The sequence below is a fragment of the Diadema setosum genome, chromosome 6, assembly GCF_964275005.1.
Source record: "Diadema setosum chromosome 6, eeDiaSeto1, whole genome shotgun sequence".
NCBI classification, from domain to species: Eukaryota; Metazoa; Echinodermata; class Echinoidea; order Diadematoida; family Diadematidae; genus Diadema; species Diadema setosum.
The window spans coordinates 27,016,391-27,043,840 of NC_092690.1; the positions used below are offsets into that span (position 1 = coordinate 27,016,391).

A 27,450-nucleotide genomic window follows, 5' to 3' on the forward strand; every position below is an offset into this window, starting at 1 on the left:
CTTGATAAGATTCTTGTTCGGATAATAAAAAAGAGAGGAAAACATGGTAGGGCATATAATTTAATCATAACTTCAAAGAATATTCCTTGAATACATATTACAAGTCCATTTTCCGTTAATCTCTTCAAATCCAACTTTGCGTTTGTATGTGTCAGTAAAAACAACAATAAGGCGAGCATGCAGCAACAACAACAACAACAACATGCATGCAGATGGTAAGAAGTCCCTGTGATGTGTATAGTGTACATGTGTGCGCTTGATTGAGTGCTCGCATAATGTTTTGAGAGTGAAAATGGGCCCTCCCCGCTCGCGCAGTTGTACACAGCTAGCTCAGCAGCTGTTGGCTTGGGGTAGCTATGGTAACGCAGCTATTGTTGCCCTTTATGTAGAACCATGTGTTTGCACGTAGTGTGTTTATGCGTACGCGTGCACGTCCACCCACTACTACTTAATCTACCGCAGTATAATCAGGAAGACGAGAGAGAGAGAGAAGAGTAAACGTCGTGTAAGCGTCGTGTTGTACTAAAAACCGGAAAATTTTTGATCGAGAGAGTTCTTTACTGCTGGTGCCAGTTACTTCTGGAAAATGTCCTCCCACTTCAGTGCAAATCAGGTGAGTAAACCAAGTAAGCTCCTTCATCGTCGTTCTACGTCTGAGCGGTTGTGAGAGAACAGCCTCCCCCGTCCCTAACGGGGTGGGAACCGCAGGCATTGGCGTGTTATGGTGGTAGCTCAACGTATTATGTACATGTACGTGCGTCGTAATAATACAAATTTCTAGACCTACCGGTACTGCAATGGTACCGTTAGTTAGTGTTACATTTTCCTATTGAATTCCATGGATGATATTATGCCTTGGCCTTTGCCAATTTGGCTAATACAATGTATGTGACGATTCTACATAACCCCTGCATTAGCTTATGACTGCAGTGTAAACGTCTAGAGTTCTATGCAGCGTAAGGACATATAGATTAGAATCTTGAACCCCTCTGAATTTCGAATAGTGAATATTGCATATGAAAACGAGAATTATTATGATATGAATTTACTTGAACTTTAACTGTTAAGTGTTATGCTGCAGTGCGTGCTGTTAAAAAAAAAAAAAAAATCAAATTGAAACATCTGACAGGTCATGTCACAATTTTATGCAATCAGTGTGAATGAGTTTTGAATTTCTTTAAGTTTATATTCACTAAACTCATACCCTTGTACATCGAAATCATTGCCTAACTTTTATTTTCTGTGGATGAAAGATGTTCTCTGTCTAACTAAATACTGTAAAACGAGGAATGTTTGCATGCATTTTAATATCGCGAATTTTGCAAGAGCCGGGATTCGCAAAATTAAAATGCAGTTCTTGTCTATAACACAATATGCATTGAATGTTAGAGGCAGCTCATGAAAATTTCATGCCACAAAAAAGGCTCCATTTTGCGAAAATTTAATGCTGCAAAAACACTATGTTTTACAGTAGAACCTTCTAGGGCCTATAGATACAAGACTATTTGTCAACAAGACATTTAACATGAGAGTTTTCAATTTTTGTTTCATTTGTTTTTCACATGCAGTACGACCAGGCATTCAACAGCAAACGTGGACAAAACTGGCAGATACCTAAAACCTACAAAGAGGTAAGATGAGATAATTTTATCATATTGTTAAATAATGTAACATATACACTGTATGGCACAATTTTGTGATCTGTTCAAATTTCAATTTGCATCATTTGACAGTCATTTTTTACTTGAATAGAGTACACAGGCAGTGGCGTATCTAGGGAAAACGGCGCCCGGGGCAAGCGCGAAAATTGCGCCCCTAATTTCTGAAAAAGTGTTCAACCCCAACCCCATCCCGGTAGGGACTTTAAACAAAGTCCGCATAATATGCTTTTTCAAGCACTTAAAAGGGGTCTTTTTGAGGGTGATTTAAATGTAATGAATTTTGATAAATTTTGGCGAGCGAGCGCAGCGAGCGAGCCGAAAATTTTTGTATTTCGGCTTACAAAACATGGAATTCTTGTCATTTTTTGCTTATCAAATCTTACAATTCTAATCAAGATATAGTGACGGCTTTATAGATTAACAATTCATACCAACAAACTGAGGACTTTAAAAAATACTCTAACTTATTGCGCGCGAGTGAGCCGAAATTTGTTTTTTTCCGCGTCATCATCACGTTTTGTTCTTATCTCTTTTTTTTTTTGATAAATTTTGGCGAGCGAGCGCAGCGAGCGAGCCGAAAATTTTTTGTATTTCAGCTTACAAAACATGAAATTCTTGTCATTTTTTGCTTGTTAAATCTTACAATTCTAATCAAGATACAGTGACGACCTTATAGATAACAATTTATACCAACAAACTGAGTACTTGAAAAAATACTCTAAATTAGTACGAACGAGTGAGCCGAAATTTGTATATTTCCGCGTCATCATTACGTTTTTTTCTTATCTTTTTTGATTTTTTTTTGCCCCCCCCCCCCCCCCCCCCCCCCGTATGTTCGAAACCGTTGGCGTCCTCTTTTGATCCAATCAGCGATCGCTTCAGAACGAATAAAATTGCAGTCGCTGCTCCGTGTAACATTTTTCCTGCTAAATATAAAATTACATGTGTGAACACAATAGACATTGTCATTTTGTCCGCGTGATCATCATCACGTTTTGTTTTTACTTTCTTTTTTTATATAAATTTTGGCGAGCGAGCGCAGCGAGCGAGCCGAAAATGTTTGTATTTCAGCTTACAGAACATGGAATTCTTGTGTGAACACAATAAACATTGTCATTTTGTCCGCGTCATCATCATGTTTTGTTTTTATCTTGTTTGATTTGGTTTTCTGCCCCCCACCATTCTCCCTCCCCTCCCCCCCCCCCTCCCCCTCCTTCCGGGCGAGTTTTTTCTTCTTCTTCTTCTTCTTCTTCTTTTTCTTCTTCTTCTTCTTCTTCTTCTTTTCATTTTTTTTCTTCTTCTTCTTCGTTTTTTTTTTTCTTTTTCTTTTCTTCTTCCTCTTTTTTTTTTCTTCGTTTTTTGTGCCCCCAAGGAGTAGCGCCCGGGGCACATGCCCCCCTTGCCCCCCCCCCCCCCCTAGATACGCCACTGTACACAGGCATGCACAGATAACCATGAATTCTTTTTAAGAGTCAATATCACTTATTTGCACTTCGTACTCCAGCAAATTGTACTGGGATATTTGGAATATACGGTACATTGTACACTCACATGTGACATTAACATACATATGTATACATATAACTAGTAGTGTTGTGCATTCATAGTATACAGTGTAGATAATCACTATTCGATGTTTGATTGTATCTAGAGGTGATAACCAGTGGCGGATCCAGGGGGGGGGGGGTGCACTGGGCGCGCGCATCCCCCTTCTTCTTTTTTCTAAAACAAAAAAAAAACAAGAAATGGGAGGCACGTGCGCCCTCCCCTCCCCCCCCCCCTTTTAATTTTGTAAAGGGGCCTCCCCTTTACCAAATTCCTGGATCCACCCCTGATAACTGTCATTCTGAACATCTGCATTGTATCAAAATCATAGTTATCACTAGCTGTTTATAATTTTCAGTGTAAGGGCTGTAAAAATATGCACAAATTCCTTAAAGATAGAGTAAAGTTTTCAATATTACTGGCAGCTTCCTATTGACTGTGTTGCCACCTATACAAACCCTCAAAATTGTGCAATTTTCTCCATGGGTTTTACAAAGGTTTTTACACTTGTAATGTGTTATTGTAAAACAAAACAAATGAGGAATTGGATATTATTGTCAGAAAATCGTCATCAATCCTACATGTGCATACTTGCCAACTAGTAAGATTTTATCAGATTCAGTAAGATTTTTTACGTTACTTCAAAACAGCAAAATCAGATTTTCTGTCAGAGAAATCAGATTTTTAAAAAATATTTAGATATACCTTTCATGTGTATTTTCTGAAGATTTGACCGAAAGTAAGATTTTTAACTTCAGTTTGCATATAAAATAAGATTTTTGCAATCCATGAGTAAGATATTTCATCTTGAAATGTTGGCAGGTATGCATGTGTACATCCAATATATATATATATCCTATATGACTGAATGATACCAAACACTAGTACTTTTAATAATGTATCATAATCACAGATCAGAATAGAAAATAGTGTCTGAAATTTGATGTGAAGCCAGTGCTGTGAATTCATGAAGATATGATATGCTCTCATGGCCTCTTGCTTGAAAAAAAGAAAAAAAAAAGAAAAAAAAGAAAGAAAAAGGAACATGTTGAGGGTGGCCAGTAGAATTTGTATGATCTCTAGCAACCTCTGTATTAAGTTTCAGCCACTATGTTTAACTGTTGCCCATTGTACACATTTTTTTTCTCTCTCTGCCTGTCAGAGGCCGTCTTGCTACGAGGGGTTCACGCAAATCATTGCAAATGACAGGGGCCATCTCAAGCCAGGCGTGCCCCGCTCCAAGGACTCCCCCTGGGGTGGGTTCGTGGGCACCTGGGACATGCCACTGAAGATCCCCGGCAACACCACCACTTACATGGCCAGGTCGGGCCAAGCCGTCGGCAACATCGAGACGTCAAAGGCTGAGTACACGGAGTACATGAGGCAAGCAGTCTCACCAGAGAAAAGCATGGATCTGGAGCCAAAGGTTGGTTCAGTAAACTTCCTGCATCGTAGCACAGTGTAAAGCCTTATTAAAAAACAAACAAACAAACTGAACAAATAACAAAACAAAATAAAAAACATGCAATTGTAATGCCAATCTGAAGTACCAAACCTCACGCTCGGTAGCACATTGTGAAACAATTATAAAGACACTGAATAGTATTGTTAATCATAAGTCCCTCACTGGACTCCCCTGCATCCTGCAACTGAAAATGTTTCACTTCCTAAAAAAACAGTTTAAAAAAAAATATCCTGTAACACTTGCCGTGTCTGTTTTTATCCTTGAATTCAGAGGCAACTTTACTAATTACAAGCAATGTTTAATACAATGGAATATGACACGTATTATGCAGCAATTTATTTTATTGATTTATCTAATTCGTGAAAATATATTCAAATAAGATGGCTTGGTCAGCATTTACAAGCTATTTTTAGTGAAAGTCCTAAGTTATATTAATGAAGCAAGAAATTCTTGCAGTCAACTTCAGTGTTTATATTTTTTTCCCTTTAAGCAAGGATATGAAGTTTGATTGAGCAAATTGAGCTTACAATTCATGCATTTATCATTCCGTTTCTCTTGCTTTTCAATTGTCATTCCAGCCTCAAATGACCAAGGTCAATCCAAAGACACCCTCACCCACCCCTGCTGCAGAAGATTCCAGGCCGGCCAACCCTAGTCCAAAGGGAGAAGCAAATCTATGCTCTCCACTGGGAGAATAACTTCAAAAGCTCTTAAAAGGAGGAAGGAAAACTCAATATTTATTGACTGCCATCATCATCGTCATAATCAGTGGCTGGATTATAGATAGTACATTTCCTCTGCTATGGTAGATCATAGGACTACAGATGAAAGTTTACACTTTGAGTTGCCAATTATATGCTGCCCTGTAGAAATCTGCAGAACATGATTTTTGTGAAGATGAATAGTTATCAGGAATCAGAACCACCCTGTCAGACTCGACAGCGAGAGGACCAGTCACTCCATATATGTTTTGGTAAGAGTGAGATGTCACTCTTCTTGCAGTATATCATATAAAGAGATGATTGTGCACTTAGCTATCTTACAGTATACACATTCAGATGCAAATATATATTACGTAGCAGCAAGAAAGTGAAAAAAAAGTAAAAGAACATGCTGTTGTTGATGTAGACCCTTTATACGAGAATCACAAAGACGTAATTTGCTGGATATATGCTGATGGTGTGGGAAACTGCATAGTTACATGGATTTTTATTATTCTCTCTGATGCTGTCATCCATATATGCTAACAGGTACCTGTGGATTTGTTAGTTCCTTTTGGTCAAAATACAGTATGTATTCATTATCATGTTTTAAATATACAATAATATACCTTATTTAGACCTTATAGGTGAACTCACAATGGTTACTGTTAATGGGCAAAGTTTTTTTTTTTTTTCCATTACAAAAACCAGGGCTCAGCTCTTGCAGAAAAGTTGAGATCAACCATAAATCAGAAAGTCAAACCTAAATCTCTGAATAATCGATGCTGATTGGCTAATGCCTGGATTATGTTTGATATTCAAACTTATGCTTGATTGCATGCTTTTCATGCAACAGGGCCCACCTAGAGCATGAAATGTGAATTTACCTCTGAAATGCTGGTTTACATGAAAAAGAAACCTTGAGCCCATATTTAGCTTTTTCTAAGTTTTTGTAACTGGCCATGTCTTCTCCTTATTTAATATCTTTAATTGCGTAATGTTTGCATTAAAGTCCAGGGAATAATTTTCAAACTCAAATTTGATTAGCAATTTCAGCTGATGAACAATATTTCACATGGTATCCTGTACATTTCTATGGAAGAAAACTGCTACACAAAAGATAGTTTGTGTAGCAGTGGTGTAAAAGTGCATAGCAAATTTGCGATGCGATACCAGAAAAATTATTCCCTGAAGTCATAAGAATTCGGAAGGGACCAACACAATAGGAAAAGAGATGAAATATGCAGAAGTACTTAAAATGAAAATCCTTCTATGTTTGTAAATATTTTGTATCTTAGATGCAACCTTGTAAATAAATGGAAATAAAAACAAGCATAGTCACTATAGATAATTCATAACTGTCTATGTCTGTCTTTTTGTATGCAGATATCGTTCATAAATTGACAGATAATGCATACAGTACATTTATATATGTGACGCGTCATCACGAAAGCCATAAAATGTCAGGATATATACATGTACATATATTTTTCATTTTGATTACGAGTTTGTCAGATGAATTGATGTGTAATTTGTCCTACTTCACTACAAGTGAAGCGTTTAAAAAAATAATTACAAATTAGAAAGATGTAAAGGCTATATATTGACAAAGTTGGCTTTTCAAGCATTTTTCTTCCTTTTATAATCTGTGACCTTTTAGTAACATGATGACGCACCACATATGTACATCAATACATTGTGTAATATATAAGGCCTACATACATTAATTTATTCATCCATAATTTTTTTAATATATACGAAGGGTTTGTTTGCAAAAACCGATAAGTCCATTTTTGAAGATTTTGAAGTACGATCTCTGTCATAAAGTACAAAATAATACCTTTTAAATGATATATTGGTCACTACATAAAAAGGTATATTTTTAAAGTTATGGTCAAAAGAAGCAACAATTTTCTTATTATTCTCTTTATTTTTCTTGACCTTTAATCGCAAATATCTGAAGAGTTTGTTTGCAAAAACCGATAAGTCCATATTTGTCAAATGGAGATATTTGCGATTAAAGGTCAAAAAAATAAAGAGAATAATAAGAAAATGTTTGCTTCTTTTGACCATAACTTCAAAAAAATACCTTTATATGTAGTGACCAATGTATCATCTACAAGGTATTATTTTGTACTTTATAACAGAGACCGTATTTCAAAATCTTCAAAAATGAACTTATCGGTTTTTGCAAACAAACTCTTCATCTCCATTTGGCAAATATGGACTTATCGGTTTTTGCAAACAAACTCTTCATATATTCACCTGAAGAACTTATGTCAAGCTCTTGTGAAGTGTCACTTATGATAATACTTTTTTTTTCATTTATTCATTTATGTATTATATTATATTTACACAAAATCTCTCCCTCACATAAGAGCTTCAAGTCAGTTTTTTATATTTATACAAAAGTTAAGATATAAAGATAAAAATATGAAATTATGTAGAAGTATATCACTTCATGCATATAGTAGACATGGGGATAGAGTTACTTGAGGGCATAATGTTCTCAGAAATGTCAATTTCAGAGCTGTGTGTTTATTAACAAGTCTGTGAGTGTATGTGTTTGTGTATGCATTTATATTCCTTGTTCATATGCACCTAGCACAAAAGGAATATCAGTAAAAAAAAAAACAGCAACAACAACAACAACAACACACACACACGCACGCGCTCGCACACACACACACACACACATACACACACACAACAGCAGAACTTCCAATGCATTACCCATGAACAGCAGCTGAGCAAGGATTATGGTATTTGTCGTTTGGTTTGAAATTATTGACATAAGTCAGTCATAAAAAAATCATATGTACATGAGTTGCTGTCTGTTACGATTTTGAATTTTATTTGTGATTTATAAGCTAGAGAATACATTTATACACACACACACACACACACACAATAATTATGATAATTTATGTATCATTGACTATAATAGGTATATGATATATCTTTCTTCATATCATGATTATGTCTGCTGGAGAACAATAATTATTATTGCCTCTTTGTTAAAAAAAAAATAATGGTTCGTTATTCTGCCATAAGCTTGATAAATTATCATTTCTTTTGAGATTTTGTGAATGCATTTACAGCTTTTCATGTAATCTGTCCAGATTAATGCACTGTAATTCATCAGAGGTTCCATTCTAAATAAATGATGATATTTTCTGCAACAGAAATTCCCAATTAGATTTAATTTACACTGCTCTAAGAAAAATATAGGTTCAGCTAGACACCTTTACCATTGTCACACTGAGAGCACGTTTATGGGTGAAACTTTTCAGCTTTCAGACTATATCCAGTAAGCACTTTTAGGTGCGACTTTGTACCTTTCTGGTCTACTGGTGCAAATTGCACCCGTAAAGGTGCTTCCAGTGGGACACTGGTGAAGGTACAAAGTTGAACCTATTTTTGTTAAGAGTATTGGTTAAACTTGTACCGGTATTATCTTTCCAGATATATTGTGTGTGTGTGTGTGTGTGTGCGTCATTTACTTTTTGATTTGTGTGGAAAAAGTTGCGAGATGAAGGAAAGAAGAAAACGGAGTAAGATTTAAATAAGGAAGACGAAGTGAACGTGCAACCTCATCTGAAAAGGAAAACTAGGCCCTATAAATCATGAAACCAGGCACTTTTTTTTTTTTGGGGGGGGGGGGGATACCTCATTGACAGACTCATACTATCGGAATATACATACAAACAAGCAAACATCCAATTATGATTATTAACAGTGAACATTCAGCATTTGGTTGAGCTTCAACATAATGGTACGTGGTTGATTTATTTTGTTCTGATACACTGTGTTTTGCTATATCTCGTATTGCTGTAACATTATCATTGGTTGCATAGGGAACAATCCTGTCATTATGTTCTATTAAAAGTTTGGGTATTTAAGGGAAGGCAGTTGACATTGTGGATTAAGGGCGCTCCAGCCCCGGTTTGTTCAAATCAGTTAACTTCAGTCAAGGTCGAGTTAATACAAACATACGACATTCAATAATTCTATGTCACAGTTTCACAAAAATCGGGAAAATAGAAAAGTTAACAAATGACATTAATGATTTTTTTTTTTTCCTTAACAGAATTCAGCAGAAAGTAATTAAATCTGAGTATTTGTGAGTAAGCGACGCCGACCTTGAGAAGATTTCTGAGGCCATGACATTATCATATTATCTTGTTAGACTAATGATGTCACTGTTACTAATTTTACTGGTCAGGGAAATAAAACATGAAGATTTGGCTGATTTTAATGAATTTTCACTATTTTGCAGTCCCACGCAGTTTTCACAAGCTCAAACCTACATAAGTTTCACCGAAAGAGGGCGGTATGCATCAAATTTAGTACGGTTGTTGTTGCAGAGAGAGGATCGAGGAAAAATCGGTGGAAAATCTTGGTGCAGAACGGACCGAGAAAGCGGGGAAAACCTTGGCCAAGGACCTTGTCAAGGTGAACAGGAAAAACGTGAGAAAGAACCTTTTTGAAATGAATTATATTCCCTTCATTGAAGGTAACTATTACCAAGTCACTGCTGCGAGCTGAGATGCTTTCACTTACCAATAGTGCCTGCTGCTGCGTCGGGATTGTCTGCTCTTCCGGTCCCATTAATTTATTATTGCGTTAGTGAAGTAGTGAACACGAGCTAGAACAACAACACTAAACGCTAAACAGTGTGTAGAAACCCCTAGGCCCTATGTACAAAAGTTGTACTTGGGCGCTAATTAGTGACGTAGGTTTACTTTCGTATCCATGTAGGGCCTACAGTTGATATATCTCAAATTCCACAAAACCAAATTGCACCAAATGTATGTCTGGCTGGATATGCTCAGTTTAGGCCTACTTATAATAAAGTATTTTTAGCTTTCAGTCGCCTTTCCAGTTAAATCTTACTTCGTTCTAACGTTTATGTTTACTCACGTTATTAAACCAACACAAATCGGTTGTTGGAAAGCGTCAATCCTGATCCTGTCAATATACAAATTTAAATACAGTGTTGACCATTTGTTGACGTCAACTTTTGTTTCAAGTCGTCACTCAATACAAACTCACTCTTTTGCCAAAGACTTTTAAAAGCACTTTACAAGAGATTATGATGTACGTGTATGTACGTTGCCTGCACAAGCTGGAACTTAGAAGTAGAACTGAAGTTACTTCCTGTAGGTATATACATTTAGATCTATTTTTTAGTAGCTGTAAAATAATATGCGATAGGGACTCTAAGTTACTCAATGCGGGAGCTAAAAATTAAAGTGCAATGTCCAAGTTGGGAGATCATTCCACTCATACTCAGATATTGATCATACTATCATTCATAGGATCATTGAGCAAAGGCAAACTTCTTTCTTTTTGTTACTACATTTGTATTTCATACTTTTTATTCCTTAAATAGTTTTGAGGATCAAGTCACAGCCTGACAGTGTATTTCTTTGAAAATAATTGAAATCTTCTGCAGAGACTAGCTTGATACATAAACTGTCACCAATTCTGGTGAGCTGACTGCATGCATTCATCTCGTGGTGGGGAATCCCCTGGCCCAGGGGGCCGCAGTTCAGGCGGGGCCAATGGAGGTGCATCAGGAGGGAACAGACGGCGTAAGAAGAAACCCAAAAGTGGAAAACAGGCAAGATCTTTGTAATTTTTTTCTATGTGGATTTCTAATTTGTGATTTTTCTTTGTGACGATTGGACAGTGTGGCAACTGCCAAAGGCAATACAGTAAACCTCGCATGAGTCGAAGCTCTCGGGAGTGACAAAAATGCGTCGACTTAAGTGAAATTCGACTCTCGCGAGAGTCAATTTTTTTTTCGACTCACAATTATGTACATGTAATATAGTACATTTGCATGCATGTGTGTGTGTGTGTGTGTGCGTGCGTGTGTGTGTTTGCATTCAAATTTGTCTGTTCTTGAAGATAATGTTCTTATTTTGTTCTAAATTGAACATGGAATTTGTATCAATACTAGTAGTTAAACGTAGTTCTGGGAATGACTGCGCTATTGTGGCAATGTGCATGTGCTATGTCTATGGTGCAAGATAGGTTGCCATCTCTGTCAACCTACCCTGAGACAAACACTCTCCCAGGCCCATCCCACCTCCATTGAACAAAACTATACAGCCAGCCGGGCACGCACAAACAAGCTCCGCCCACCTGGCCTGTCACTAAAATATTAAAGCAGCGATTGGTTGACCAAGGGGTTCTGGCTTGACATGGATAAAGTATGGATGTGCTGTGTGTATGGATAAAGTATATGGATCGATGTGCTGTGTGTATACATGTATACATGTGTATGTATTCGACATGCGTGCAGAGTGGAACGGTGAGTGTGCATGCTTACCTGCAGCAGGCCAGGGACGGGGTTCTGCGACATGCCAATTTTTTTGTTCTCCTCTAAATGTAATGAGAATGCCAGACAAATCTTCTTCGGCTCAAGTGATGTAAACTACGTGTATTTTGTACAAAAGGGACTGAATGTTTTACTTCGACACAGCCGAAATTCGACTCTCGTATTTCGGCTTATCCAAATATTTCTTAGAGAAAATACATAGGGAAAAATCGGGACTTTTTATTTTGCTTCGAGTTAAGTGATTTTTGACTCACTCGACGTCGACTTATCCGAGGTTTACTGTATTTGGTTTTGGTAGAATCCGCAAAATCTCTAGATTTTGTTTGTTTGTTTGTTTGTGTGTATTTGTGCATATATTGAGGATTTTTATAACTCATTTACACTGAAGTCTCAAGTGTGTTTGTCTCCATTTACTCACATACAATGTATTTAGAAAATGCTATTGATATAATTGATCTCAAGCAAGCAACAAACAACCAATATTTGAGCATGCTGTTATGTGTCTCTGTCTTCATTCAGGCATTTAGGTCATTTCTTTCGTAAGAATTATGATGATAATGATGACATGAAATGTAACACTTGTGTGTATAATAGCACTTTAAAATACCATAATACTTTGAAAAGACAGTACTGCCAGTATTCATTCCTTTTGTGATGCTGCAGATTGAAAACATAACTTGTCGTGACTGAAATAGATTCATGTGCCTATAAGTATTTGGATGCTGCTGTCATAGTGATGACACACAGGATGTATCAGACCACATTATTTTTTGGAACTTGCCTCATGGCCAAGGGCCAGGGCAGTCTTAAAACCCATCAAGAGCATGTCTGTTTTAAGGCGTTCACCAGAATTCTTATGGGCATTTATGCATTTTACAGGAGGGGATGCCCCGTGAGCGCGGTGGTGCTGAATCGCCTGGCATCAAACCACCTCCCATGATTCTTTCCAATAAGGTAAGGTCATTGACCCATCGGTCATTTACAAATTATTCACAAAGGTGAAACCATCACATATTTTACTAGTTTACAAGCTAAGAATACACACCAAGTTATTAAACTCACTGTTTGAATGAATTATGTTGGATAGCATTTCATGATGACTGTGTGTACTTTTTATGCCTTATGTCTATCATTCTCAAAAGTTTTGTTCAAAGATGCAAGCAAACTAAGTTATCAAATAGTTTTGGACGGATAGTACCCAAGATTTGTGACACAATATTTTTCTTCATTACATATTTGATGTAGCTGTAGGGACTGTTTTGAATTTCAAATAAATTGATTTGCAATGTGTCAGCAGTATGAGATGGTAGTGCATAAAATTGCATTAAGTCACTTGTAGGCCCCTACAGTAAGATCTGTGTTTCAGGCCAGTCATTTGACTTCTTGCTCAACCTAAGCTGCATCAGCCATTCTGCAAAAAATGCCATTAATGGGAATGAATGCCAAATATGTAGATTGAGTGAATGTGGCAATGTTAGCAGAACACATCAGTGAACTTTGCGTAAAATTGGACAATTCCATTCAAAAGTTACAAATTTTTAAGTTTTAGTGCAACCATCCCTAGACAAGAAGACTACTACAATGAGAAGACTACTACAGACACTCTGCCCCAAATTTGTTAACGGTCTATAAGCCCAAAACCTGCCTCGCCCCTTAAAGGGATAGTATAGTTTTGGTTGAGACCTAATTTCATGTTTCTAACAGTTTTTTTGTGAGGTAATGAGAAAACTCTTATGAAATATGAAAGAGCATGTAATTCTATTAGGAATTCAATGTTTATTTGATGAAAATTGGTTTTGAAATGGCTGCTAAGATATCCAAAAAAGGGTGATTCTAATAGAGTGTGGGACCTGGGCACACTTTATTACGATCGCTTTGTTTTACTTTGTTTTGGGATGTTTCAGTAATTCCAAACCCGATTTTCATCAAATAAACTTTTAATTCCTCTTAAAATGGTATGCTCTCTACTCTATCATAAGTGTTTTCATGCAAAAAGTTAAAAGCCTTCATCTCATCTCCACCAATACTGTACCATCCCTTTAATTCAATACCTCAAGATAGGCATCATATCCCACTAAATATACAAACTTGCACAGACTGAGACAGTAAACCAACGTTACCCTGCAGGGGCAAGACACTGAGCGGGCATCATCAGAGCGTCCTCACAGGCAGGCGCGCCCCGTTTCCCCCGGCCCGCAGATCAAGATCAAGGTGCGCGACCGGGAGGACAGTGCCAACAGCCAGTCTCCGGCTTCCACCAGCGGTTCCACGAGCAACGCTGCCGGTAACTCGTCCCCTACCCATGGTTCCCCCAAGGCTATGACCCAGTCGAAGCAGGGTAGCGATGGGGAGCAGAGGGCTAGAAGCACCGGCTCACCTGGTAGGCTGTATTCACCAGGCCAGAGGGTCTCCAGTGGTCCGATACCAGGGATATCCATTGAAGGTACATGTAACCTTGATGTGGGCCTACATGTATAATCTATTCTTTAGAATAGTGCAAGGTGCCTGTTTTTGTCGTTTTATTTTCTTTCTTTCTTTCTTTCTTTCTTTCTTTCTTTCTTTCTTTCTTTCTTTTGTTTTGTTTTGTCACTGATTTTTTTCTTTTTTAATGCACCTTTTTCATTAGTGTTCATTTATAGTGTCAAGATAGGAGTTTGTGACATGCTGTGCAAGTAGCTTTTGTGCCCAAGTGCTTGCAATAATCCTGTGTAGGTGAGTTTGATATCTTAGCCTAGAATTGCCAAGATGCAGTGTTCAGTATGTCTTCAAACTTCAAGTTTATTAATAAACTTGTTATTCTTAAAAAATGAACAATATGTTTAATCAGTAAATGCTCCATATCATAGCCCCAGTCTACCATTGTTTACTAAATTACAGATTTTGCCATTGCATGAACTTGTCAGATTGAATATCCTTATCTTTATGTTAAATATCATAGAGGTATGTGCCCCTTCTGTATTTGATAATATATTTCTAACAAACTCTCATTTTCACATGTATTCCACTCATTCTCTAAGTAATTTACAGTATCCTTTTACTCGTTTGACTGTACGATCCCACTCTATTAGGTTCACTGGTGTAAGTGAATGGAATTCAATAAGTACTGCTTTGAAATGCTGCACAACCCTTTCTAGATTTAAGTGCTTACTGAAGCATTCTTTTTTCGAACAGTTAGCCATGACTGAGTAGACAATGTTCTTTTATCTATCCTGTCTTCTATCCTTATGTATACAGCATGTGTGTGTGTGTTGTGTGTGTGAGTGTATATAATATGTACGTATGAATGTTTTGTTGTATGTTTATTTACTTGATTTCACACAGAATCAGTTGTGATATATGTTGCTATTGTGAAGTACATAGTATCTTCATGTGTAGACATCCTTACACAAACACAAGATGCTTTCAAGGCTGCCTGGCTCTCATTGTAAATGCCACTATTATATGCTTTTGTGTTTTATTTTGCTGAATAAATGACCTGAATTGGCCTCAATCACTCAATCACTCAATCAGCAATCAATCAATCATTCAATCAATCAATCAATCAATCAATCAATCAATCAATCAATCAATCAATCAATCAGTCAAACAGTCAAACATGAAATGATTACCCTGTCAAGTAGAAAAGAGCTGAACTGATTTCACTCCTTCCTTTGAGTTAAAGGGTGTGTACAGTTCTGGTCGAGGTGAGGATTTAGCTTTTAACGTTTTGCGAGATATTCAGAAACCACTCTATGAGATGTCAAAGAGCATGCAATTCTAAGGGGTATCAAAAGTTTATTTGATGAAAATCGGTTTTGAAATGGCTGAGATATCAAAAAACAAAGTGAAACAAAGAGATCCTAATAAAAGATGTGGCCTGTAGTCTTTCATCATTATCACTTTTTTGGATATCTCAGCCATTTGAGAACCAATTTTCATCAAATAAACGTTGAATCCTTCTTAAAATTACATGCTCTTTCATATTTCATAAGAGGTTTCCCAGTATCTCACTTAGGAATGTTCAAAACATGAATCCCCATCTAAAATAGAACTGTACAGTCCCTGAAAGGGAAACATGAAAGGAAAACACGAAAGGGAAATGCAAATTTAATAATAAAACAAGGATGCTTTGGTTTTTGGTATAACAAGGAGCAAGGAGAAAAAATGCTAGTCAGTGAAGATGACGATATGCATACAATGTAAAGTATTTGCAAATGCGAATGGGCTTCTTTCCAACTGTTTACATCAAGTTTACCTGTGCTTTCACTGGGTAGGATAAAGACTGCAGATTGTGTATTCATATGTAGTGTGTGATGACAAAACATCTCAAGTGCCATTTTTAAACATTTTAAAGTTAGTCCATCATCAGATCATCAGATACAGCCAAAAAAAAAATAAAAAAAATAACAAAATGATAAAATGAAAATTCTAGTAATACTGCACTTGTTACATAACAAGGGATGTTCTTGAAGTTCTGAGTAAACATATCCCATATTTTCTTTCTTTTTTTTAATCAGCTTTAAAGGGAATGTGAAGTTTTGGTTGAGACCTAACTTCAGGTTTTTGACGTATTTTGATGAGATAATGAGAAACCTATTATAAGATGTGAAAGAGGATGTAATTCCAAGAGGAATTCAATGTTTATTTGATGAAAATTGGGTTTAAAATGGCTGAGATATCCAAAACAGAGCGATGCTAATAAAAGGTGGGACCCACCTTTTATTATGATCGCTTTGATTTACTTTGTTTTTGGATGCCTCAGCCATTCCAAAACTGATTTTCATAACAATAGAGTTTGAATCCCTCTTAGAAGGGTATGCTCTGTACTATTTCATAAGTGGTTTTTTGGTATCTTGAAAAAAGTTGAAAGCCCCATCCTCATCTCTACCAATATTATACCATCCCTTTAATGGCAAATATATGAAATTAGCATGAATTGAGTTAACTGGTTTTGCAATAAAACTCTCCATGTAGTTATGAATGATCACCTTTGGAATATATGGCTACAATATAAAGCTGTGACAGCTGCAGTGATGTAGCAATCTATTGTATCATTTTTGCTCACGCAGTTCCGATCCATAAGAGGCTTGCCGCTCCCCCTGCCATGTCCCAGGCAGTGCGGCTAGTTGACAACTCTTTTCTGTGGGTGGATGGAGGCACAGAGGTATGATACTTAATTAGGATATCCCCCCCCCCCCAAAAAAAAAAATAAATAAATAAAAAAAAAAAATAAAAAAATCCATACAGTATGTTGCAAAAATGACAAGAATCGGATAACAATGAAGGAAGATATAACATTTTGAAATTTCACATTTCTTCGGAAAATATTTCTTGACCAGTCCTAAAGAATATTCAAATGAACTAGTTGATTATATCATACCCTGTTGTTGTTGTTGTTGTTGTTATGATTAAATAATTGCTCAATTTCTAATGCATTTTGGATTGTGTGATAATGCAAAATCAGAGGATATAACAAATGGTACAGCATACTGCATTTAGCCAAAGTTGGAAGTATGAATTTTTGTGTGTATGTAGGACTAGAATTCATCCTCAAGGAGAGCCTCAATGCTGTTGTTAAAGTGAAAACAAAGTTCTGGTAAGGGCCTGAGAACCCGTCTGGCACCATTTCTTATTTGCTTGCAATATATCGAAAGAGTCTACAAAGAAACTTACCTGGCTGACGCAGTTTGCGGGAATGATGAGTCGTTTTGGAGTATTTTGAGAAAAACAATAAAAGTCGGTAGACCGACTTTTATTCTAGAAGGCTCCAGACTAACTCGGTCTCAGGGAAAACTCGACCCTTCAGACAATTTACACACAGTTTGTGATCGCCATGTTCATCAGTACTCTATAATAGATACTACGGGTACCAAACGAAGCCTTACTGAGCAGACAGGAAAGTGCGTGCTAATCCTGTACAAAACAAATGGACAGCGCGCGGTCCTCAAGCCTACTTCTATAGGCACATCACCTCAGTTGCTGAGACGTGCGGTCTTTGAAGTTTTTGTTGTTGTTTATCAAGCGTCTTTGATTGTTTTTAGAGGTGCTTAATAGGCGCACACTAATTTTGCATGCGCGCCAAAGAGGTTTTTGATGCGCGCGTTGTAACAACTCGGACCATTACTGCGAGTAGCCAGAACGCTACAATGTAGTTTATACAGGCCGCTCCCATACAATGCATAGTACACCATACTGTACAATCTAGAGGGACAACCAATACAACTCATCCCGCCGTCAAGCAAAGCGAGGCCGAGTTATCCCCGAGTCCGAGTCTAGCCTGACCCCGTTCGGGTAAGTTCTGAGACTGACCGTTTTTGGGTAATATTTCCCATTTTCGTCATTACCCATCGAGTATCTTGTTATTACAGCGTTATTCCGCACATTTCCTAGGCATACGTTCACATTTTGGAGCAAAATTTGACAACTTTTGCAGGCGTACCAGAACTTTGTTTGGGCTTTAATAGTTTAGGGTGCTGACCACAGACACTAACTGTCATCTTTGACCTTGTTGTGCATGTGACCTTTGACCTCATCAGTACCTGCTGGACCAGGCAGATTTCCTGGTGGTAGGCGTGCTGGGAATGCAGGGAAGCGGAAAGTCCACTGTCATGTCACTACTTGCCGGTAGTGAACACACTGATCCATGCAAGTGAGTATACTGGGAGTTCAGTAGTATTGTTTACCATTAGGAGCAGTGATTTTAGAAATGTTCGAGTTATCACATTTGATACATATGTGTAGTTCAGTTTTATCACAAAACATTCGACCATATAAACATTTTGCAATAAAGCCTATAAAATATAAGGAGATATCACTTTTTTTCTCAATAAACCATAACTGTAGATATGGTTTATTCTAGAAACAATTTTATCATAACTGTTGTTCACATGTTTTATTATATTAAACAATACCTAACATTGCTTATACTTGTTAACACTTTTACATTGGTTGTTTCTATCCCTAACTAACATTTTAGAACTATTTTGAAGCACAAAAGCTGGGGTTTTTGTTTCATCTGCAAATGGTAAATAATGCCTTTGATAGTTGCCATGATGCTAATGCTACACTGCAGTGATTGCACGTAGTGAGGTAGAATTCATTTGCAGCATTTATCAAAGTTTTAGGAGCCAATTGCCAGTTCACGTTTGCATATTTGATTTGATTCATTTTAAAATAGTAGTAGTAGTATAAGGTCTTATTTATCCGGGGTAGCCTCTTCAGTGTTGCTACTGCTCTACCAGAGGGCCTTGCCATTATTCTTACCCTAGCGTTGCCAGGTACCCATTTATCCACCTGGGTCGAGAGGGCCATGGTGGGTAAAATATCTCGTCCGACGACGTATGCACTGGTCTGGTTTTGAACTCGGGTCCTCCTATTGGGTGTTGGGAGTCTTATCCGCTATGCCACAGCGCCCCCACATGAATCTTTGAAAATAATACCCTCCGTTCGCTTGAGTATTTTGTCAATTTTTTCAATTGCAGATTGCTGTAGAATCGAATGTACATGAAGATGTAAACCAGGGTCTCATTTCATAAAACTTGTTATCAATGACAACTGCCACATTTTTGTGATAAATTTGCTCTTATCCAATCAGATGCAAGGATTTCATTAGCTATAACAACTATGACAACTTGTCACTTATAATAAGTTTTATGAAATGGGGCCCAGGTTTTTGCTTTGTTTTATTTTCTTGATTTAAACCTGTATAATGGGTATCATTCAGGCATTAGATACACTGTATACTGTCATCAAATTTCTTGAGGAAAAATAATTATGAGTCAACAGTTTGACCACATGTCTATCAAACGGTTCAATAACTGACCATCCTTCTCTCTCTCAGCTCCTTCATCTTTGAGACGCAGTCTCAGGCCACAGCGGAGCAGGCCGGCCACCAGACGTCGGGCGTGGACATGTTCATCACGGAGGAGCGCATCATCCTCCTGGACACCCAGCCCGTCCTCAGCTCCTCCATCCTGGACCGGCTGCTGGGGCCGGAGAAGCAAGTGGTACCCCAGGAGTTCTCCTCCCCAGAGCACTACGCCGAGATGCAGGTCAGCCAAATTCCCTGTCTCTCCCAGGGCCAACAGAGGGAATGATTTTTCTGGTATCACATAGCAAGTTGCTATGCATTTTGAATATGACTGCTGTACAAAGATGTCATTTGTGTCGCACATTCATTTCATAAAATTCTATACTTAAAAAAAAAGAAACATTTGCCCACCGTCTAAAATCACTATCCAATTTCGAGAAGGTAAGTTATTCCCTGCAACGCCTCAATAGTGACACTTTATTGTTGTTAAAGTGAACACTAAATTGATACGTGCAGTGGAGTAGGACAGTGTGAGATTATGCACAAACAAGCCCTTTTATGATTTATTCCTACACATTTAAGTGGATGTATGATGTCATTCATGTGGAACATGGGTGAGTTTGAGTGCTCTCCTGAAGCGTACTTTACCTAAAGTGTACTGCACCATATTGTACCACACCCACACCAAAGGAGCGCTCAAATGTTCCCAAAGTGTTCCGTACCGAGCCAAAAGTGGACCACTTCCCAATGTGCTCCAAAGCGTACTGTACCATGCCAAAAGTTGCTCGTAACATGCACTACATCATGATAGAGAGAGTTGATTCTCTTTGTTAGGGACACCTGTACGTCCATTGTAAGGAGTGGAAGCACGGCAGGTGCATCACCCTTTTGCTACAACACATGTGACACCCTCTGACTTAAGGTCTAAAATGACTCATGATGTACAGTTTTCACTTTTTCCACAGAGTGCTCAAATGCTCCAAGTCTGCCATGGCGTGGTACGGTATGGTATGGTTTGGTCATCTGTTCTATGCAAGTTCAGTGTGTGGTTGAACAGGATTGATGAATTTTATAAATTGTTATTAAGCTTATTTATTATGTCTCTGTGAAAACAAGTGAAGTGCCCTTAACCGACTGAGAAAAAAGATAGGTCATGCGTACCAATATGCCCATGAGCTAACTCTGAACTGGCTTATTATGTGCTCATTTTTGCTTGACAAATCATCCCCTCTCTTTTTGTCATTGTTGATTCCCCTCCCCTTCCAAATGGGACAGTCCCTGCATGTGGCAGCCTTTCTCCTTACTGTGTGTCATGTGGTGCTGCTGGTAGAGGACTGGTTCAGTGACATTGGCCTCATGGAGTTCCTCAAGAGAGCCGAGATGCTCAAGCCCTCCACCCCGCCCCCATCAAGCAGCCAATCAGAAAGCAGCAGTGCGGAGAACCACGAAGACTTTGTGCCAAATATAGGTATAGAAGAAATGCGTATCTGCAATTTTTTACTGGATTAGGAGAAGTTGGAGCAATAGTCTGATTCACGATGATCAATTGTTGGGGTACATATTCATTTGAGTGGACAAATACATTGTGAATACAGATCTTTTTTTATGGCCATAAAGATATTTTCACACATAGCCTTAGACCTCAGCTACTTACATATGCTTGTCACACAGCAAGTTTTGTATGCACAAGTATTTCTCAATACTGTTATTGTTTGCTTTTCACATGGTATTTAATTCTTGCATGTTAGCTCTGTGCTAGAGGCATAGGAGAACCAGATAATATTTTGTCGGGTATGAACATTTCAACATTCATCAAATTACCTTGAGCAATAGAGCATAAAGTTGCGAGTAACCACCATGGCATGGATGATTTTGATAGCTCCAGATGTTCTTTACTCATGCGCAATTTGTCTATCTCATACTCATTCACCCATTCTTCTTTCAGTGTTTGTTCAGAACAAGGCTGGTAGAGAGAGTTTTCAGCCCATCGCAGTCAATGCCATGGAGCAGTCTATTTGTTCCCTCATGGCGACATCAAAGCTGAAGTACACAGGTACCGTGGCAACGCTCGCTCGATTCCACATTTTTCCCTTTAATTTGCAGGCTGAGTGATGTTATATGGTATGCCACCTCAGATAGACAACGGCTGTTGCTATTAAGCAGAAAACCTGTTTAAAATATATTTTATCAACCTATGTTATCAGTGAGTCTTTATGCATGGCAGTATTTGTAAATTCTTCAAGTGAGCATAATGGGGTAGAAGAAGAAAATGTGAAAATCTTAATGAAGAAAAGAAAAGTAATCACAATAAAAAGAGAGATCAGGGCCCCGTTTCATAAAAAGTTGATATATGATATGATAGCAACTCTTGCTTGGATGGCAATTGTCATGGTAACGACAAGAATCCTGCTTCCTGATTGGCTGTTGCTATTGGAAGTTGCCATTCTAGCAAGAGTTGCTATCCTTACATCTTTTATGAAATCAAGCCTTGGCGGCCACCTGTTTATAGCAGCCAACTAACCCATCTGTAGTGGCCACCTGTTTATAACAGTCACTCTTCACCTCTCTTTCATGGCTGCTATAACAGGTTTGACTGTACTTTGAATGGAAATTCTATTAACACATGGAATGCATTTACACAGTATGTATAAACATTATGTCATATCAAAAACAAAAAATGTTGTTTGATATTTCATTCATAAAAATATAGTCTTCTGGCACTTGAATAAGACATGCTAAATGCTTAAAATATATGTTAAAGGGTGTGCACAGTTCTGGTCGAGGTGAGGATTTAGCTTTTAACGTTTTGCGAGATTCAGAAACCACTCTATGAGATGTCAAATAGCATGCAATTCTAAGTGGTATCAAAAGTTTATTTGATGAAAATCGGTTTTGAAATGGCTGAGATATCCAAAAACAAGGTGAAACAAAGAGATCCTAATAAAAGCGTGGCCTGTCGCCTTTTATTATTATCACTTTTTTGGATACCTCAGCCATTTGAGAACCAATTTTCATCAAATAAATGTTGAATCCTTCTTAAAATTATATGCTCTTTCATATTTCATAAGAGGTTTCTCATTATCTCACATAGGAATGTTCACAACATGAATCCCCACCTCAACCAGTACTGTTCAGTCCCTTTAAAATATATGCTAAGATGATGATAATGAAAATAATGATGGTGAATGAGTAGATGCTGTATTTTCTTCTTCCGGCAGGCTGTTCCTCACTTGCCAGGAGCGGCGTCATGCCAAGTCTCAACTCAAAGACACTCCCCCTGGATGTCAATCTCTTCCTCCTACCAGTGTTTGACTCCGAAGACAAGGAGAATACTCAACCCAGCAAAGGTACGTAAATAAAATGACAAGCCTCTGATAAAAAGGCAGGAAAAAGGAGTAAATTTTTATTGAGGTGGTATGCAATCTTGTGAAGGTGATTATGGATGGTTATTCCTTGATTTTTTTGTCTGCTTTCATAAAGATACATGTATTCTTAACAGTCCTAAAGCATAATGTATATATTTTTATACAGTGCACTCCCATTATAACGAAATGCTCGGGACCGGCAGTTTTCTTTCGTTATAACGAAATTTCGTTATAACCGAACAAATACAATATATAACGAAAACAAGGAACCACGTATATTATATTTGCTGAATACTCATCATACACTGCAAAGCTATGTGGAAATGTGATGGGATAACTGTATTACAATAATAAACGCAAGTTCCCCTCAGAAACTGTGTGTGACACAAGGAGCAAACACACAGTGGTGTGAAGTGTTCACCCATGCAGAGACGCTGTAAATGCTTGTTCTGCTACGTATTTTCGAAAGCAATTCGCATTTCGTTATAACGGAGCACATTTCTTTTGTTTTTCTTTGTCTGTGGTGCTCGGAAAAGACTTCGTTATAACGGAAATTTCGCTATAACCGTGTTCGTTATAAGCGAATTTTGTACCATAGACTTTAATGGTGATAATTTTGGGACCAGAAGATTTACTTCGTTATAACGAAATTTCGTTATAACCGTGTTCGTTGTAACGGGAGTGCACTGTATACTTAACTTTTCAGCTATAACAAAATTTTTATAAAGAAAGAAAACTGCTAGTCCTGAGGACTTCACTATAATGAGAGTGCATTGTACGAACTTCTCAGCAAAACGCTACAAGTAGTATGTGATTTTGAACAGATGTGACAAAATGGATAGTGGACTTATTTTGCACTTAAAGGCTCCCCCCCCCAAAAAAAAACAAAACAAAACAAAACAAAACAAAAAACAAAAACAAAAACAAAAACAAAAGCAAAAAAAAAAACGATATTAAAAAAAAGAAAAAACACAGAAAAAAAAGCAAACAAAAATAAGACAAACTACATGACCAGGAAATCCTGGTTGAAGTATATAGGGAGGAATCTTCTGTATGTGGTGATGCTTTCGTCTTCTTCAAATTCTCTAAGCAAGTCGTTTTCACTTCTGGTACATTTAAACACCTGAATGGTGACAGTGTGGAAGGGAAAATTATGAAACTTACCCACTCTGAAAAACATGTTCATATTGACGCAGATACCAAGTCCACATTGCTGCGCCTTGTCCCTGACCTGGTGTACAGGGGCCATCCCAAGACAGAACTTCTTGTGGCGGCTCTCCGCAATCAAATCTACGCAGCCAGCAGGCCACTGATCACTCACACCTCACTCACAGAGAAGAACTGGTGAGTCTTTTGGATAGAGATGTCATATTGGATTTTACCATCATGCTCCATATAGCCCAAGCTCAGTTACAATTAATTCGGGGCAACAGGAGGTCTATCGGATGAAGAAATCTTGTTCACTATGTCGAATGTTTTGTTGATTATGTAGCTTTGAATTTGTTCCTTAGAGATCTGTTAAAAGGAAGGATTTGTTGAGTAGAAAAGGAGAATTAGTTCTAAACAAGTATTCTGTCTGTTAACCAAGTTTGTGTGTTTGTTTGTGTGTTGTTTTTTTAAAACCAAATTTGTTACTCCACGTTTCTGCTGTATCAGTGTTTTCACTTTTACTTTGCATAATGAAAGATGGGTAGGGTGTGGCATCAGGAATTTGTTTCACTGTAAAATGTTCTTTCATTTCCACACATATTATACACAAATTAAAAGTTATCACCTGTTGTATACAGCAGGTATGAACATCAATGCTGTATTCAGTATCACAAAATTGTTGCAACCCTGTATGGAAAGATCACCCCTGTTTGATGAGGTAAAAGGACAAGTCCACCTTCATATACATAAGGATTGAGAGAAAGCAGCAATATTAGTAGAACACATCAGTGAAAGTTTGAGGAAAATTGGACAATCTGTTCAAAAGTTATGAATATTTTAAGTATCTGCGCAGTCACTGCTGGAAGAGAAGACTACTATAGTGGATGATGTCACATGCGTACAACCATATAAGGAAAATAAAAAGGGAATTTCACAAAACTTTACTTTTTGAATAAAGTGCACATTTCTCTGACTTGCTACAGACTTATGTTAAGGGTAATATTATTCCCCCTGCCTTCTAAAAGAGAGAAGTCAAGTGTTCTTTTTTTTTATGCGAGAAAAATTGAAATATGTTGAATTTTCTTTATTCTTTCTTTATATTGTTGTACTCATGTGACATCACAAGCTATAATAGTCTCTTCATCCAGCCGTGACTGAGCAGAAACTTCAAAAAATTCATAACTTTTTAACAGATTGTCCGATTTTGCTCAAACTCTCACTGATGTGTTCTACTAACATTGCTGCATTCACTCAACCCACATGTCTATGAAGGTGAACTTGTCCTTTAAGTTTTAGACAGGTCTGAATGGATCAGTCCCTCTAACCCTCTCTGGGTCCAGGCACTTTGTCTATAAACTTGCAAAGCTTCATCAGCATTCAGTAATCCATTCAAACTTGACCCAGTTGTCCAGGGCAAGGCCATGGTGGCACAATGGGGATTAGGGGATTAGGGGATTAGATAATCTCTACTCATTGACAGGTGGCTTCCAGACTGTATCAGGGCAATTACCCCCCCCCCCCCCCCCCCCCAGCTAAATACTGGTCAGTGATAAGGTTAGAGTAAAGATTGTGATTAGAATTAGTTTTGGGTTAGAGTTTGGGTTAGAATTTGGGTTAGGGTTAGGGTTAGGATTGGGTTCAGGATTAGGATTAGGATTAGGGTTATGGTCTGGGGTTGCCCAGGGGGTAATTGCCCTACACCCTTCCAGACATCTTTTGGCAGATTGGCAAAGAAATCACCCCAGTGTGCATGACAATTGACTGAACAGAGCACATAAGGGGCAAGCAGATTTTAGAGAAACATTTTGAAATCTGCAGAGCAGTCTCGACAGATCGTGAGTCCCAGGCCCCGTTTCATAAAACTTGTTATCAATAACAAGTTTGGATAGTTGTTATAAGCTACTGAAATCCCTGCATATAATTGGCTGAGAGCAAATTTGTCATAGAAATGTGGTGGAAGTTTGTTATGGATAACATGCTTTATAAAATGGGACCCAGATCTCCACAAAATTTCTTCCGTTTTTCTCGTCAGGTTCCAGTATGCAGGCCGCACATGGGAAAGCCTGAAGAAATCCAGCCTCCTCCTGGAGTACCAGCGGCTCTTGACTTGAAGTCCACCAAGAGATAACTGAAGAAAAATCACATCATGCTGTATCTCACTGGCTGATTACAACAGTAGAAGCACTTGCCCCAACCTTCGTTGGTTGACGAAAAGCTGGCCAATAGGAGAGTGGGAAGTTGGGGAGTGGCATTCGAATTGAGATGTATGCCATGGTGTCAGCATATGGCTGGCTGAGCCAAAAGTATCTCGAGTTTCTTAGAGATCTTACGGCTGACTGCTTTAAGGCAGGTAGAAAGGCTGTGAAAAGTGCACCGGTTCCTTTGGAGATACGGCACTTGTAATTCCACTGTCCTGTGGAGTTAGAAAATAAAAAGCCATAGAGAGCGACACTGTTCATTCTTCAACATTTTTGCCTAGAATTCAGAGACAAGAACATGTCTTCGTTGTGTAGAAAAAGATATGACTTGAAATTGAGTATTACGGAAAGTAGTCATGAAAGTGTGTGCAGACATCCATTCAGATGAAACGGTGCAACAGGCCCACAAAAAGGCCATTGCCATATTAAGATAGGGATAAGGGGATTTTGTAATCCCTATTTAATGACAGCTTCACAAGATCTGTGCTGAGAAGTGAACAAAGTCAAGAACAAGTGCACATTATATAATGTGCACTATATAGTAAAGTACAGAGGGTGGTCGAGAGATACTGTATGCAGCATACATTTTGTGCTGCAACTGATTGACAAAATGCCCAACTTTGATGTAAATAAGCACTGAATTGATCAGTGTTTAAGTAGTAGCCATAACAAAAGAGATCATGGGCGTACGTACTGGAGCAGGATTTGAACCTGCGACCTCTTGATCTCCGCACGGGCATCTCACCCACTAGACCACAGAGCTTCCACTAACAGCCAGTACACAGTGCTGGTTCTAATCCTTACAGCGTGCATTGGGTATTGCATGATTATTCAAATTCATGAAATTTATGCAACTAATTGACAAGAATTTCCTGAATTTGAATAATTACACAGTAACAGCTGCATGCTATAAGGATTAGACGCCTGTCCAGAGATCAGGGGGGCATTTCATGAAGGAACTTGTCGGATAAAATGTCCGATAAGTCAATTATATCTGACAAGTTCAGAGAAATCAGCCAATTAGACGAAAGAATTTCTCAAAACTTGTCGGATATAATTGACTTATCAGATATTTTATCCGACAAGTACCTCCATGAAATGCCCCCCAGGAGGTCATAGGTTCAAATCTTGCTCAAGTATGTATGCCCATGATTTCTTTTGTTATAGCTACAACTACAACACAGATCTTCAGTGTTTCCTTACATTGATGTACATGTACAGCAATTTG

At 38.0% G+C, this 27,450-nt stretch overlaps 2 protein-coding genes across 2 annotated transcripts; both read left to right on the forward strand.

The window, feature by feature from the left end:
- The first annotated feature begins 446 nt into the window (after window positions 1-446).
- LOC140230049 (protein Flattop homolog) lies at window positions 447-6,704 on the forward strand. Its single transcript, XM_072310256.1, has 4 exons — window positions 447-613; window positions 1,569-1,631; window positions 4,369-4,632; window positions 5,250-6,704. Exons 1-4 carry the CDS (start codon window positions 587-589, stop codon window positions 5,367-5,369), a joined length of 474 nt encoding a protein of 157 aa, XP_072166357.1. The 5' UTR covers window positions 447-586; the 3' UTR covers window positions 5,370-6,704.
- Window positions 6,705-9,766: 3,062 nt separating this feature from the next.
- Window positions 9,767-27,179, forward strand: LOC140230050 (nonsense-mediated mRNA decay factor SMG9-like). Its single transcript, XM_072310257.1, has 12 exons — window positions 9,767-9,827; window positions 10,831-10,998; window positions 12,601-12,675; window positions 13,849-14,164; window positions 16,770-16,864; window positions 18,237-18,349; window positions 19,541-19,751; window positions 20,786-20,978; window positions 21,456-21,563; window positions 22,729-22,857; window positions 24,072-24,219; window positions 26,057-27,179. The coding sequence occupies exons 2-12, from the start codon at window positions 10,879-10,881 to the stop codon at window positions 26,133-26,135; spliced, it is 1,587 nt and encodes a 528-aa protein (XP_072166358.1). The 5' UTR covers window positions 9,767-9,827; window positions 10,831-10,878; the 3' UTR covers window positions 26,136-27,179.
- The last annotated feature ends 271 nt before the right edge of the window (window positions 27,180-27,450 follow it).

Excerpts from the sequence above, each read along its gene's own strand:
- LOC140230049 (XM_072310256.1), top strand. The coding sequence starts at position 587 with ATGTCCTCCCACTTCAGTGCAAATCAG. Across the intron at positions 614-1,568 it reads CCCACTTCAGTGCAAATCAG|TACGACCAGGCATTCAACAG; the intron begins GTGAGTAAACCA and ends TTTCACATGCAG. Across the intron at positions 1,632-4,368 it reads TACCTAAAACCTACAAAGAG|AGGCCGTCTTGCTACGAGGG; the intron begins GTAAGATGAGAT and ends TCTGCCTGTCAG.
- LOC140230050 (XM_072310257.1), top strand. The coding sequence starts at position 10,879 with ATGCATTCATCTCGTGGTGGGGAATCCCCTGGCCCAGGGGGCCGCAGT. Across the intron at positions 10,999-12,600 it reads AACCCAAAAGTGGAAAACAG|GAGGGGATGCCCCGTGAGCG; the intron begins GCAAGATCTTTG and ends TGCATTTTACAG. Across the intron at positions 20,979-21,455 it reads AGACTTTGTGCCAAATATAG|TGTTTGTTCAGAACAAGGCT; the intron begins GTATAGAAGAAA and ends TTCTTCTTTCAG.